The sequence below is a fragment of the Periplaneta americana genome, chromosome 5, assembly GCF_040183065.1.
Source record: "Periplaneta americana isolate PAMFEO1 chromosome 5, P.americana_PAMFEO1_priV1, whole genome shotgun sequence".
Lineage (NCBI taxonomy): Eukaryota > Metazoa > Arthropoda > Insecta > Blattodea > Blattidae > Periplaneta > Periplaneta americana.
Window position 1 is genome coordinate 85,902,819 of NC_091121.1, and position 15,871 is coordinate 85,918,689.

The window sequence follows — 15,871 nt, forward strand, 5'->3', positions numbered from 1 at the left end:
TAAAATTGCACTAAGTTTTAATCTACATAAAGTACTGCAACAGAATTAATAACGTGCAATGATTAAACCTAAAAATGATTTTAAAAATGATACTACATATAGGCCTACTGCACAAAATAAAGATGTATTTTTTAAATATCTCATTTATTTTATACCTACATATATTACATGTTAAGTCTTTATACTTATATATTGATTTAAAACGTCCGAAAAACTGAGTTATTTCAATATGGCAGTGGTGTGAAACACTGATACATCTTCATATGAAATACTTAGTGAAAGACCATAGACAATACCTGATGATTGCTGGGTCTGTGAGTTAATATTGACAATATAATTGTGGTTCTACATCATCAAATTAAAAATAATGGGGGGAAGAGAGGAAAACTAAGTAAAACTCCTTCCATCATTAGTTTTGATTTAAATTTGTAGAAGCTTATTTTTATCGTATTAAATGTTCCAGTAACAATGTGACTAGAAGGAACTGATTAACAATTTTATATAGGCTACAATTAATCTCACGTCTTAATGAACTGTGTAAGAAATATTACGTAACACATTTCGAAATAGGTAAAACTCATAGGGAAAATAGGAGCATGAATTTGTAGGGATCAGAAAGAATTAGGTCATGTCCAATTAGATACCAGCTATATATTCATGACTTTAATTATAATTCTGAGCCAAATTACAAAAACAAATTCTTTACTTATGAATGAGCAATGAAAGCAGACTAATATGAAGGAGATATGTCTGACCTGGCAACACTGCATGCCAATTACTCCGAATATTACAGCACATATACGCCCTTTTTTAACTGCCCTTAATGCTCAAATATACAAGGGTGGTTCACAATGAGTATTCAGTAGGTTACAACCACTTCAAGTGAAATGTATGTCAAAAGAGATGATACTTCATATGGGTAAAACGAGAACAACCCTCATATATATAAATTAAACAACACATTGTTGCTAATGGGTCTAGTTATGATATTACACACACGCACACACATACACACACAGAATACAGAGTAATCCTCAAGCATATCAGAACCTTCATGCAGCTTGAGAATCAGTCCGTAATAATATTACTACAGTGGACTTTGCACCCAGTCACCTGTTATTATTCTACAATTCTGTAAGGGGAAACATACATTACAGCTAGTTATCATTTTTATACAAACAAAACGTATTTATATGCGAAAAGAAGCTGTCTATTGGGAGGACGGACATGGACCAGCACCAGGTGAACCCCCACTCGAGCCCCCAGCTGCACTCTGTCCATCTTGTCGAGCTGGAAAAGAAATGCTCGCATTAAAACTGCATTTACTAAATAGACCTAATATCACAAAATGTTTCAATACATGCCCACTACTATGGTGCTAATGAAAAAGTAACGAAAATTAAACATATTTTACAATGATTATTCATTTATTTTATCACCTTGTAAATTATATTACCATTTAGTTTATTTTCTTGCAAAAATAAAATGATTTAATAAGCATTAAAATAATACAAACTTTTATGTTTCCCGGACTTATTACAAAATACATATTTAACTTAATTTGGTTTAAATAGATGCAGAGTATGTCATTAACTCGCACAAATTCATACAAAATGTTGTTAACTTAATTTGGTTTAAAAGATGCAGAGTATGTTATTAACTCTGCACAAATTCATACAAACTGTTAACTTAATTTGGTTTAAATAGATGCAGATTATGTCACTAACTCTGCACAAATTCATACAAAATATTGTTAACTTAATTTGGTTTAAATAGATACAGAGTATGTCATTAGCTCTGCACAAATTCATACAACATGTTAACTTAATTTGGTTTAACGAGATGCAGATTATGTCATTAACTCTGCACAAATTCATACAAAATGTTGTTAACTTAATTTGGTTTAAATAGATGCAGAGTATGTCATTAATTCTACACAAATTCATACAAAATGTTAACTAATTCTGAGTTTTTGGCAATGAAAGCGTGAATTTCAGTGAAAATTTCAAAATGCATTTTTTTTGCAGCATCACAGTAGTTTGTCTCCAATATTTTCTGTAATGAGGAAAATTATAAGATGCTGTTACAACAGAATAATTATTTATTTAAAGGATAATAAAACTTAAAATTAAAATTTACTGTTAATACTTTCTTTGCTACAAAAGTATCTTGTTTGAGAAAGAGGAGAAAAAAGAATTAAAAAAATTGTCAATTGAAATCTACGAGCAACAAGCAAAATTTTTAATTATAAAGTAGGAACAAAATGGAATTTTGTAAATAATGATGTTTAATTCAGACAGTTGACTAAACAACAACAATTCCAAAGAAGAACGAGAACATGTATAAGAAAAATAATGTAGGAGAAATCGTTTAAGTTTATGATTATACATATTTAAGAATGTGGAAGAGAAAAGCAGGTGAATTTATAGTCTTATACTTACCAGATATATCAGGTTTGGGCGAACCCTTGATTCTGCATGTATTGTAAGAACCACAGTTGATGCACTTCAGTCCCACCACATGAAATTTCACTACAGATTCCTGCAACCACACCATAAAATTATAGTAATTACAACCAACACATTCCAATCTTCAACAGAGGCAATTCTTCTCAAAATATGAGAGAACCTTTGAATTAGAAAAATAACTGCAAAAACGCTTTTCCTTTCCAGAGCCATGAAGATTTCAAGCACTACTGCAGCAAAAAAATATGTATGAAAACCCCAAGGTTATTAATCCATCTCTTCTACAGTGAAAACCCCTAATGGTTCCTCCGGTGACAAGATTACCTGTATTTGTTGTCTGATGAAAATAATGGAGTGTAAAATACACGTACCTTTATTTTCTTAACGTAATTAATAAGTTAATTTTGATACAAATATTTTACGAGAGAAGTTTGATGTCAAGATCTAAGGTTAGACAAAGTCGGACTACCAGCATTAGAACTGACACACAGCAATACAAAGAAAAGCAGCAAAACAGTCTGTAATTAGTGTACTCAAATTTGTAGTTATTTAGTATTAAACATTAATTTGATTAGTACATAAATTGATGTTATTTGTGACCATTTTATTCCCGATATTTTGTAGTTATCACATAATTCCTTGTTCGACTTTTTGGTCCAAATTTTGTTTAAGAGGCAGAAGGAATTACACGAGTAAATACGTAATAGATTTTTCAGACAAAAAGTTTGTACTTTTTTTTACATAGGAGTAGCCTAAATGTAAGTCAATTGATTATTTGTTAGAAACTTTTACAGTTATACTTACTTCGTGACAATCTTTGCATAGAATTTCAGCTTTAAAATCTCTGTATTCTGGAGGCATTGGTGTCATTTCTATTTCATTGTCCAAATACTTCCATAGCTGAAAAGAAGAACAAACAACACCTCCACATTAGTATTTTTTTTCATATTATGAACCGTAAACAAAATTATGCAATCTGACTTTCAGATAGAAGCTCCGTGTAAAGCAGGCTTGAATAATTTCAAGGGAAAAATTGTTCTGGGACCGGGTATCAATCCCTTGAAATTATTCATGCCTGCTTTACGGGGAGCTTTTACCTGAGAGTCAGATTTGCATAATATATTCATTACTGGAGGTACGTTAACAGAAAGCCACAATTTAAGTCACACAAAATTGTGTACACTCAAAGTTGGGTTTCTGGCATCTTGTCAGCCCATTTGAGTTGTGTAGATATAAAGGGAAGAATTGTGACGGTGTCGTGTATAGTTCCTGGGGTAGCTCAGTCGGTAGAGCATTCATGCACTAAGCGAAGGAACAATTTTTCCCTTGAAATTATTCATGCTTAAACAAAATTATTATAATATAAGCGTGATATAATGTGGCTTGTATTTCACCACCTGCATTATAGTTCATCCATGGTACATTGGAAGTTAACCTGTAGACTGACAAACAACATAACAGGAAAAAAGATTAAACACAATGCATTATTCTAGGTAATTTTGTCATCCAATACACAAATGCGGAATACAGACAGACACTTGCTTGGAGATTTTTATTCCTATGAGACATGAAGTACACATATACTGTAAGTTTATAAAAATTAAGGACTAATTTTCTCTATGTCTGAAGGTCCTGTAAATACAGGATTTTGGATGTCCTGTATGAGGTCAATAAGGAACAAGCTTTTACAGTCTCAAATATGGAGAGTCTCGTACAATACAGACAACCTCCCATACAATACAGGATACTTGGAAACTCTACTTAGAGTACTTCCAAAAGATATAAAAAATAAAAGCTCTCTCTCGACGGTACCAGTCAGCAATTGACTGCCAAAGATGTTGACAGTATTGAACCAAGACAAAGCATACACAAACCAATGGCTATTCAATCAAGCACATGCTTACGTATGGTCAAAATGTGTGTTTTCCTAACCTTTCTTTGTACTTAAATTAATGTTTAACAAAACAAGATTGCTCAATAAAGTAATTCCAATTCACAAAAAGTTTTCATGTACAATTCATGTTAAAGAGTTGGCATGTGAAGTTTAGAGATGATTTCAAGCTTAGTTCCCTGGCAGTAGAGTTCCACACCATTCCACAGTATATAACATGTTTAATATTAAATGGGAGCTTCTGGCACTTGATTTTATTTTCATGACATCGTGCATTTGTTTGTCAAGCCTAATCAAAGCAGACGATTTTATTGTTTTAATAATTTGCGATACTTTCAAATGACAGAGTTCGCACTTCGTATTTTAATTTTTTTAAATTATGTCCATTTGTATTATTTTGTCACTTGAGAAAGAAAATGTTGAATTTACCTGTTAACAATATTATGAAAAGGTTTCGTTAAGGAAGTTGCTGGAATTGGCCAGAAATTAATTTATGCAATAATCAACATAACAATACTGCTCTCCAACCAAACTCCTATGCAGAAGTAAGTTTCAAGAACAAATTTGCAATGCTCTGTTGTAACATTCATGTTGCCCTTAAGAAATAATTAAAACATTAAATGAAGTTTGGTTATAATAATGACAATATCCAATATCAATAACAGATATGACCTACATCATTTATCTATGACTTGAGAATTAAACTTGCTCTATGATGATGATTTCATGGATCTCATGCCAGAAGCTCTCGTTCAAAAAAAAAAAAACATACACAAGAGTGAAAGTTCTAACTGAGGAGTCTTTGGATGATTGGCTTTCAACTGGAAAATTCCTGTATGAAATCATATGGTGTATCTTAACAACAAACAGTTGTTTTGTAGGTTAGAGGACATTTTGTCCAACATTTTTCGTCCAGTGGTACATTTTGTCCGGACTTTGTCCACACTATTTTGGTCAAGAAGTTTTGTCCAATTGTACATTTAGCCAAGAAGTTTCGCCCACACTTTATTATATTGGCCAATTTATTACGTAATATAACATAATAAATTTAATAAATAACGTAATATAATAAAAATGTTGACAAAGTATGACCAATGTTCATCTTCTGATTCAGAGTCACGTTCAGCTGGATTAATAACTACTCTGTAACCAAGTCCTCTCAAGTACTCCTCCACACGATTCTGTTCTTTGTAATCTTGGTAATTGCGTACCACTTCTTCAATGCATTCCTGATTTTAAATGCACTTCTTATTACGAGGTGGACGCTTGTTCATTCATGTGCTGTTCATTCTTTAACATTTCAATGAATTTCCAAGCTGAAGGGTGATGTACAACAATTAATTTCTGGAACTTACTGTGCCATCACAGTCTAATATATACAGTCACGAAGCTCAATACTTAGTAAATATGCATCCATAGATAGTTGCTAGCCACTAGGACCGCTAATATCGCCTCATTACGGACAATGCGAAATAGTACCGGCACAGTACCTAGCACCCTCACAACTCAAGCTTCGTGACTGTATATACTAGACTGTGGTGCCATCCTTCTACAGCATTGTTTGTTCTTTGTCCACCACTATTAACTGCATTGTAAACATTGGAGCTTCATTTGGGTTATCCTCTGCTCTTATCTTCATTTGATTCACAATTTTCCATGTTTCACCTTCAACGGAAGCAGTGTGTTGATGTTCTCTTGTTCCATCTTTTATTACTGTTATATTTTCCAAATCAACTGTTGTAGGACAACGGCCATTACGTAGTACTCTTTGTTTGCATCTCCAGTAGCATCTAGTGGCATTATGGTTCGAGTAGAAATGGTAACAAAATGAATGTAACATAAGCAATGGCTTTCCTTTACTCCTGTAGATAATTTCTGTCATTTCCCAAAATGTTAAAATGAACTGAAATTTAGAAAATATATAATATGAAAGAGTAACATTACTAGACATCACATTAAAAAAAAGTAGAAAAAAAATGGAATGCCATTACTAGGAAACTAGAAATGTCTCATTGGACATTATGTCTTACTGGATGATGTGCACTATGGACGAAGCTTGTTGGACAAAATGTCTTATTGGACGATAAGCGCTATGGATGAAGCTTGTTGGATAAGAAGTCCTGTAAGGATTTTGTATGGTACCATGAAAAGAGCTAGTTATTAAATTTAAAACTGTATAAAATTACAGTAATGGAGAAAGTATGACATGATGATCCTTAAACAGAGAGGCAGATTTTGAGTGGGTTGTAAACAATGTGAATGATGGAGGTGTATGTCCCAACCATTTCTCAAATAGAACTAGAACTGATCTTAGATCAGTCAATAGGCCCCAAACCTGTCTACAACAAGAGTATCGACATTTTCAACATCTATACTTGCATAGTTGGGGTAAGTATCATCTCCAAATGCTACATGTAATAATTTGTTACAAAATCAGTTGCTGCTGCGTTACATTAACGAGAATGAGGAGCTTGTATATCCGACATGTACTGTCTTGCCTGTCAATAGCATATACGAGTAGATACCATAAGGGACTGACTATATGAACAGTGTTTTCTCCATTACGAATGTAACCAAATTCATCAGTAAAGCAGTCATCAGAAAGACAAGTGTAAAGAGATTATTTCCATTTTCTACATCAACCCTCCAGTGAAAGAGCATATACAAACCTGAGACATATCAAGAAGTGAAGTCTGGCAAGTGGGACATGCATAATGTCCTGCCTGTAGTAAATCTTCAAAGCATGTTCGATGTAAAAGGTGCCCACATTCTGGAATATGGCATGGAATCCGTGATGTATGAATGTCTTCAAGGCACACGGGGCAATTCGAACGAGATACATTCTCCACACACTGTAACAAAAAATAACTATTTGTCACAATTCTACCCAGACAAAACAGAAAACTGACATTAATAAAACACACCTAACAGTGAAATTCTGGTGTTTCTATATTATTGATGTGAACTTGTAGTTCAGTAAATATTTATACAGAAACATTAACCTCATACAATGAAACATATAAGATTACAGTCAACTCTGAATATAGTGAACCTAAATCGTTGGTTCCGACCTGCATACATTAAAAAGTACATTAATATTTCCATTTATAGTGAACCCTCACTCCGGTTATAGTGAACCTAAAACTAGAACTTTCCCAAGAAAATGTAATTTCAAAATGGTAATTTAGAAAACCCTTTGTCCTATAAACTTCCAAGAATATGTTCAAAACAAAATCTCAAATCTTCTACTCCTTAAGTGCATTAAAAGACAAAGGATTTGTTCAGCTTCCTGGACAGCTTGAAACATGCTAAAGAGAAAAGTGTATGCAGTGAGGGATTAAGGAAGGATTAGTTCTGACCCCTTTAAAAGAGGTTATTAGAAGAATAGGAAGATAACGTCTTTCCTTTTGTAAAAGGGAGTAGAGTGATGACCAATACCCATTGGATTACAGTATAATAGTCCACAACCTTTCCTCCCGCATCTTCGTAAAAGTGAACCCAGGGAAGTTCAAAGGCCAAGTACACAGTAGCATACCTCTAGTGGAAAGAGGTGAGAAATCGGTCAGTGCCTACTACCTACATGGCCAGAGTACATTCAAGTTTCGAATTGAGAACATCAGGATGTCGAAGCGTAAAGTGTTTACATTGGAAGATAAAGAGAACATTAGTACTGGCTGCAAAAGGGTATCTGTCGGATACAGGGGGTAGATCCATTAATCCTTCCCATTGAAGACTTTAAGGAATCAACCTGGACAAATACCCAACGTCCCATCCCTACCTTCCCGTGGTGCAGCTGTTAGTAAGCATAATTTTACAAGCTGAACTAAAGGGAGGGGCTATTCATCAATTAGCACTGGTCAGCTTGATGAGTTAATGACTGAATTTGATATAATTTTCCTCTATTCAATACCTAATTCCCTCTTTACCCTTTCCTATCCAGTCCTCTGACTGAACTCTTACTTTCTTCGACCCCGACGGCATTAGAGCATTCGAGGCCTAGGAGTTCATTTCCCTTTCCTTCCTCCTCTTTCTACTTTTCTGTTCCTAGTGCTGACCTACTATGGCACTAAAATCGTCCTCCAGTGGCTTAAGGAGGGAAAGCTGGTGATCAACAAGATCTCCCAGCTAGGTCCAATGGACCCGTCGACCAACAGCAGGTGTGGTCCTCCAGACATTCTGGGGGTTGTGTGTGAATGAAGTAGCCACCAAAACGTTAAAATATGGTGTTCACTTAAATCGGCTACAACTTGCCATTTAACCACTCCAATATGAAATGAGTACCATTAAGGTAAAATTATCCGGAGGTAAAATAGTCCCCCAATCGGATCTCCGGGTGGGGACTACTTTAATGGTACGGAATCAACTAAACATCTTACAATGGAATGCTGGTGGTATAACATCAGCCAAGAAGACTGAACTAGCCAATATACTCTCAGATAATAATATAGATATCTTCCTTATTCAAGAAGCAAACCTTAATGCTGACCAATTAAAATATTTTAATTTTAAAGGTTTTAATATGAAACTGTTACCCAAAGGTAGACAGATCAGTAGCGGAATTCTCGCAGGTACATCAAAGAAACTAATTACAAATTTTCAAATCATAAAAGAAATGGATAATCAAGACAAATTAGAACTAATAAGAATTGAAGTATGAAAAAATCAACAACATTTCAAAATCTACAGTGCCTATAATCCACCTAATAATCCCCTTGATCTAACTTTGATATACAACCTAAAACTATCATAATTGGTGACTTTAACGCCCACTCACAACTTTGGGGCTACGATAGTGTAAACCAACCTGGAAAAATGATCATGGACCTCCTAAATACTACAACCGCAGAATTTGTCTACAGAAAAGAAGATCCCCCTACTTTCATTCATTATTCTGGTTCTGGTACAAATCCAGACTTATTACTAGTAACATCAGATATCCATCACGAAACCAAGAAAAAAATAGTTGAGGACCCTGGATCTGGCCATAGAGTCATCATCGCTTCTATCCATCTCCACCAAAACCGAAGAAAAGAACCCTACAATAACAAAACAACATGGAACTTTAAGAAAGCGAATTGGAAACTATTTACAACAGAACTCGACAAATACCTCAAGCTCAACACACCACTAATGGAAAATACAAACTCAGATAGATTGAACAAATATTTCTGTGAATCTCTTCTTAAAATTGCAAAAAAGCACATTCCACGAGGCAAACCAAAAGAATACACCCCATTCTGGACAGAAAACCTGAATTTATTGAAACAAGATAGAGATAAAGCAAGAACCAAAGCAGAACATAGCAAAACACCAGAAGATACTCAAGATTGGAGGAAGAAGCCTGCCATTCTTAAAAAAGCAATCATAACAGCAAAAGGAACAGTTTTAATAAATTTATTGAAAATATTAATTATAGAACCGATAGCGCTAAAACATATAAATTTCTGAAGAATATTTCCAATACACAGGAAAATACTAGCCAACCTATTATTCATAATAACAAAACATTAACAGATAGTAGAGATATAGCAAACGCATTTAATAAACACTACTCAAACTCTCACAAATTACATCCCAATATAAAAAAAAACTGACAAATTTATCAAAAGAGAATTACATAAAAATAATAAAAACAATATTACTAGTACAAAACTTGAAATATTTCATCAAAATTTTACTTCCAAAAAATTAAATATAGCTATAGGCACCATGCAAGCTCCTCTGGTGGCGACTGTTGTTACTAACTGCGGGACAGCAGCGATAGAGTTGTGCTTGAAGCGTATGAATATACTTAACATCTCAGGTTAAATGATTAGAAATATGGATGATCCTAAAAAGCGGAAAGGTAATGCAAATTGCTGTGTTCTTGAGTGTAGTAATGCTTATAGGAACACACCAACCGATATTGTTTTATTCATTCCCAAAACAGGAAACTGAAGCGCAACGACGCTAATTGTGGATCCATGCAGTACGCAGACGAAAGTAAATAAGCCTACACTGCTTGTAATCATAGTATTATTATATACTAGGCCTGATATAAAAATAGAATGTATATTAGTATTATGTTTATAAATAACCATTAAGTTAACAACGACAGGAATTTATCATTCAAATTTCAAAAAGTACATAATTACTGAGTTCTTTACATATATATTATGTATAATGTTAGCAACAATAAATAATAATATACTAATTTTTAAATGTATTCATATCAATATTTGATTCTTGATTTCAAGTGATGATGGTTCACCTTGGAAACCAACATCCGCAGCAAGAATTTGCAGTATTCATTTTATTGGGAACGAGATCAGAACACCCCCAAAACTAGCATACCGTTCCCAGTATTTTTATAAGAGATTACAAGAAAAAGGCTGCCTCATCTCAACTAGCTCCGGAAAGGTACGAAAGAGATGCATAAAGAAGAAGAAAAGATGAAAATTTAAGTTTTATGGAAGGCGAATGCTCAACAAGTGTTATTTCGAAAAATGAAGTAGCCATACAGGCAGAAGTAAATGAAACCATTCTTAGTGATATTGTTTTTTCTTTCACAATTGAATTGTGTGAATTGTCTACTCAAGTGCCTATTCAATTACATGCCAAACTGAAGTCACATAAGAAATGTTATGACAAGCATTCAGGAACAGATGATATGTTTAATGAAATGCAAGGTTTCCGAAATTATTCTACAATAAAATATGAGACAGAACTACCAGACTTACTGGGAGTGACTTTTGTGGTTTCGAATATATTGTTAAAATTGCTGCCAATTGAAACACAATCATACCCGTAGAATCATAATAAGAAATATTTTCAATTATATCATTTAACCCAAAAATAGCTACCACAGATAGTCGAAACGCCCCAAGATATTATTTTTGACATTTTTATTAGTGAATTTCACATCGAAAGCTTTCGAAAAATTCTGTCCAAGAGTGAGATTAGTAAAGAAAATCGTCTACTCATCTATTCCAATTAAAATGAAAGCTGGATTGTTGTATTCTGCTATGAGGGTGATGTTCGGAGTTAATCGTACAATAATAATTATGATGTATTTTTACCGCCACTTTAATGTTGTTGACATCCACAATGGTTACTGTAATTTTGGGTTTTGGTCTAGCAGAGAAAGTATTCAGGAAACAATGCCTGCAATATTGAAAAATGTAGAGTGATAATTAATTGTTCAGAAGTGGAACAGCCACACAATGTGAATCAGATGGAGGCTTCAAATCTAAATGCTACCAAGGCAGATCGAGTGACACATTCATAACAATTGATTGTGGATTATTGACTTTATTAGAAAGTGGTGATGAAGTCAGGTTTTCCCGAAATAATAACAAACCTCTCCGATAAAGGGATCAATGTTGTTACTCCACCGTATCTGCATGATGGTAAATTAACAGCTGAAGAAGTCGAAACTACTTACAGCGTTGCCAATGTTCGAATTCATGTTGAAAGGTGCATTGAGCGAATTAAAATATACAGTATAACATTTTACACTAACTATCAATTGAACTGCTTCCGCATGTTGATCTTGTTGTTTATTCAACTGTCCAAAGAGAAGTCTGAACCTCATAAGTGATACCACCAAGACACCACTTAAGAGGCAACTAGGCCAGAATATCAAAGGATAGAGTGGCCAGTTCCTTTTCCCTTCCATTGCATATATTGCCTACTAGCTACATATTACACTAGTCAGACTTCATATGCATACAAACAATATTGTTCTTCCTCTGACATATCGTCAAGTGAGATTTACAGCCTGATAACAGATGTAAATATCAGCCAGAAACTCAATCAGATATAGTATGTTGATGATATTGTTCATTACTTTTAGAATTAAATCGCATTAAAATACGTAATTTATAGAGACATTATACACACAAATATTACACACGTCATGCCATCAAATATAAGTATATCAATGTTTTCGTAATATGACTGTTCACCCTCATTCAATGGTCTGAAATCTGATTTAAATGCCAAACAACTTCACTGATATTTCAGGAATTTTGTAGTTACATTTTTACACTCCTCTAGCAGTACTGAACTTTCCACTGAGTCTATAAAATAATTAAGACTGGAGATTGCTGGGTTTGCAGTGAAAGACTGTCCTTGGGCAGAACACTATGAATCATTGAGCCCATTCTTACTAACATTACAACTTTTTATCGGCAGAAAGCCGCATATAATTTCTATATCACACATGACTAGTGAATGACTGCCAGCCTGTAGTTAATTAGGAATTGAGACACTGCGCGGCGCCACCAGTACGATTTTGAGATCCATGCATGGTGCCTATACAAAATTTAAAAACCAAGAAATCTCCTGGCCCCGACAACATTCATTCCGAATTTTTTAAACATCTGAGGGAAAAAGCCAAGTCTGTACTTTTATCCATTTTCAATTTATCATGGAACACCTCAATTCCTGCAGCTTGGAAAAAAGCAATCATTGTACCAATTCACAAAAAAGGGAAACCTGCTCATGATGTTAATAGTTATCGACCAATAGCACTGTTAAGCATGATAGCAAAAACCATGGAGTCCATGATCTCCAACAGATTAACTTGGTATTTAGAATCCCAAAATCTTTTATCACCAAGACAAGCCAGCTTTCGACAACTACACTCTATCAATGAAGAAGTCATACGCCTCGGCCAAGAAATAAAAGATAGTTTTAACAAGAAAGAAGATACCTTGGCAATATTTATTGACTTTCAGTTAGCATATGACTCTGTTTGGAGAAATAAATTATTACTAAAACTCCAGAAATTAGGTATCTCCAGCAATATGTTCAGATGGATATCAGAATTCCTTAGTCAAAGATTCATTACCACTAAATTCAATAACTCACTTTCTAGATACAGACAAACATATCGAGGTCTACCGCAAGGCACTGTCCTTAGCACAACTTTATTCAATATTTATATAAATGACTTACCCTCCCTATTAGAGGAATCAAACATGAAAACAGCACTATTTGCAGATGATATAGTTTTGTGGACTTCCGGATCTTACAGACATAGAGACAAAATTCAAAATTCTGCTCTTAAAGCTCTAAATCAACTACATGAATTGAATACATCAAATTTGATGACACTCAATTTAAATCCAATACAATGGCCAACACCTTCCTAGGACTTATGAATCCAAATATCTTGGAGTTATTTTCGATAGTAAGTTAACATGGAGCAACCATTTGAAATACATTTCTGAAAAAGCTCGTAAAAGATTCTCCCTTCTAAAAAGACTAGCAGGAAAGAAATGGGGATGCTCTAGGAATGCTTTGAACACTACATACAAAATGTTTATACAGCCAGTGCTGACATAGTGCGGAGAAATTTTAATTACTTCACCTTTCATAAACGAAATAGAATATGTTCAAAACCAAGCTCTCAGACTCATTACTGGTGGAATCAAAACAACTCCAACAGATTCTATGAGATTCCTCACTAATATTAACAGCATCAAAATGACAATAGAAGAAAAAGCACTGATTCAATATGAAAAACTTATCAGATTACCAGGAAACAATTGGCATTCATACAGTCCTCTCTGTAGATTGAAAACTCAAAAAAATTTCATATCCATTGTTCAAGAATTAAAACAGAAAATCAATATCCCGAATTTAAAAGAAAACTTACAAATTAAACCAAACCCTTTAACTCTATTAAATATAGAATATAATCTAAATTTAACAGAAGAAATACTAAAATCAGAAGTAAACAATGAAATACTAAAACAATTGTCTTTAGAGACAATTAATATTAGGTACCCTCCACAAAACTGGCTTCATTTATACACTGACGGATCCTTGATCTGCAGAGAACAAGGTGCCGGTGCAGTTGTTACATGCTGTCTCTTCTCACTTTATAGAGCTCTTGGGTATGGAACAACAAGTTTTGATGGAGAAATCATTGCAATAAGTGAAAGTCTCAGGAATCTTCTATGCCACATCAATAAATTTTAGAATGCAGTTATATTGTCAGACTCCAAAGCAGCTATTCTATCAATAGTCTTTAGACATACACCTTCATCTCGAACAACAGAAATAACTAAAATGCTCTCTCAATTAATATCACTCAATAAAAGAATTGTATTCCAATGGATACCATCCCATTGTGGAATCCTGGGAAACGAAATGTGCATGCTTTAGCAAAGAAGGGCAGCACTGCTACTTACAGACCTGTTACTAAATCTACGTATTACTCTGTGAAAAGATTTATTAAATCTACATACTTAGACTTCAACAAACAAAATTTGATAACACAGTCTAAAGGGAAAAAATGGAATTCTCTGCATCAAAATCCACAGTTAATTCCCGATTTACCACGAAAATCGTCTGTAGCTGCATTTAGATTGGCAACAGGCCATGATTGTTTGGCCAAACCTGCACAGAATTGGAATATATCAGTCCCCTAACTGCCCATTGTGCAACTCAAACCAAGAAATGGATTCGGAACACCTCAAAATCTGTACTTCAGTGGCTGGCCATGATAATATCTTTGAAAAATATTGGAGTGCAAGAGGTCAAATGACTTTATTGTCAAATGCCCGGCATTAGAAAACAACGTGGTGTGTCCCCAAACGGGCATTAATACTGTATGTAAAGCACCATCATTACACCATTAGTATAATTTTTTTAGTTGGTTATTTAACGATGCTGTATCAACTACGAGGTTAATTAGCGTTGATGAGGTTGGTGATAGCGAGATGGCATTTGGCGAGATGAGGCCGAGGATTTGCCATAGATTACCTGGCATTCACCTTACGGTTGGGGAAAACCTCGGAAAAAACCTAACCAGGTAATCAGCTCAAGCGGTGATCGAACCCATGCCCGAGCGCAACTTCAGACCGGCAGGCAAGCGCCTTAACTAACTGAGCCACGCCGGTGACTCCATTAGTATAAAGCAGACACTTCGGTTTTAGTGAACCTCGGATAATGTGAACGAAATATGCTGGTCTGCAGAGGTTCACTATATCCGAAGTTAACTGATTTGGAAATGAACAAGCAGGCCTGATAGCAAACATTACAAAAATCATAAAAATTATTACAACAAACATTACTTGAAAGAGAGAACACAAGAACTTAAAAGGATACAGGTCCACATACAACAGAACACAATAAGAAATAACTATCAAATATAAAATATCAGCCTATATTATGCCACTTACATTACACTTAGTACATTAAAAAATGAGCAACAGCACATTTTAGGTTGGAGAACCTGACCATGGTTGTACTGAACCCTTCCAAAAGGTTCTAAAACACACCACCACCATTTTTTTCCCTCTGATGGAAATACGGTACTTATTTATGTTGCGTCACCTCTGCTGACATCACCAATGAATCGGTTGTATTCACCAATCATCTTGGGATGTGGAACTGATATCCTCCTCCTCTGTTCAGATTGATTCCATTGTGGAACATTGCTGGTGGCTTGCGTACTATGGGTTGAGAAAGCTACTGTCACAATTGTGTTGTCCTTCCATCTACTTATTACGATTTGCTTTTC

The 15,871-nt window shown here is 34.5% G+C and overlaps 1 protein-coding gene across 1 annotated transcript in view; it reads right to left on the reverse strand.

Moving 5' to 3' along the window:
• Window positions 1-641: 641 nt before the first annotated feature.
• Rchy1 (Ring finger and CHY zinc finger domain containing 1) overlaps window positions 642-15,871 on the reverse strand; it is a 33,246-nt gene continuing 18,016 nt past the window's right edge. The window contains exons 4-7 of the mRNA XM_069826141.1: window positions 7,026-7,208; window positions 3,270-3,365; window positions 2,442-2,541; window positions 642-1,290 (exon numbers count right to left, since the gene is read on the reverse strand). Of these exons, the coding sequence (XP_069682242.1) occupies window positions 1,211-1,290; window positions 2,442-2,541; window positions 3,270-3,365; window positions 7,026-7,208 (459 nt within the window). The 3' untranslated portion in view covers window positions 642-1,210. The remainder of the gene's footprint in view (window positions 1,291-2,441; window positions 2,542-3,269; window positions 3,366-7,025; window positions 7,209-15,871) is intronic.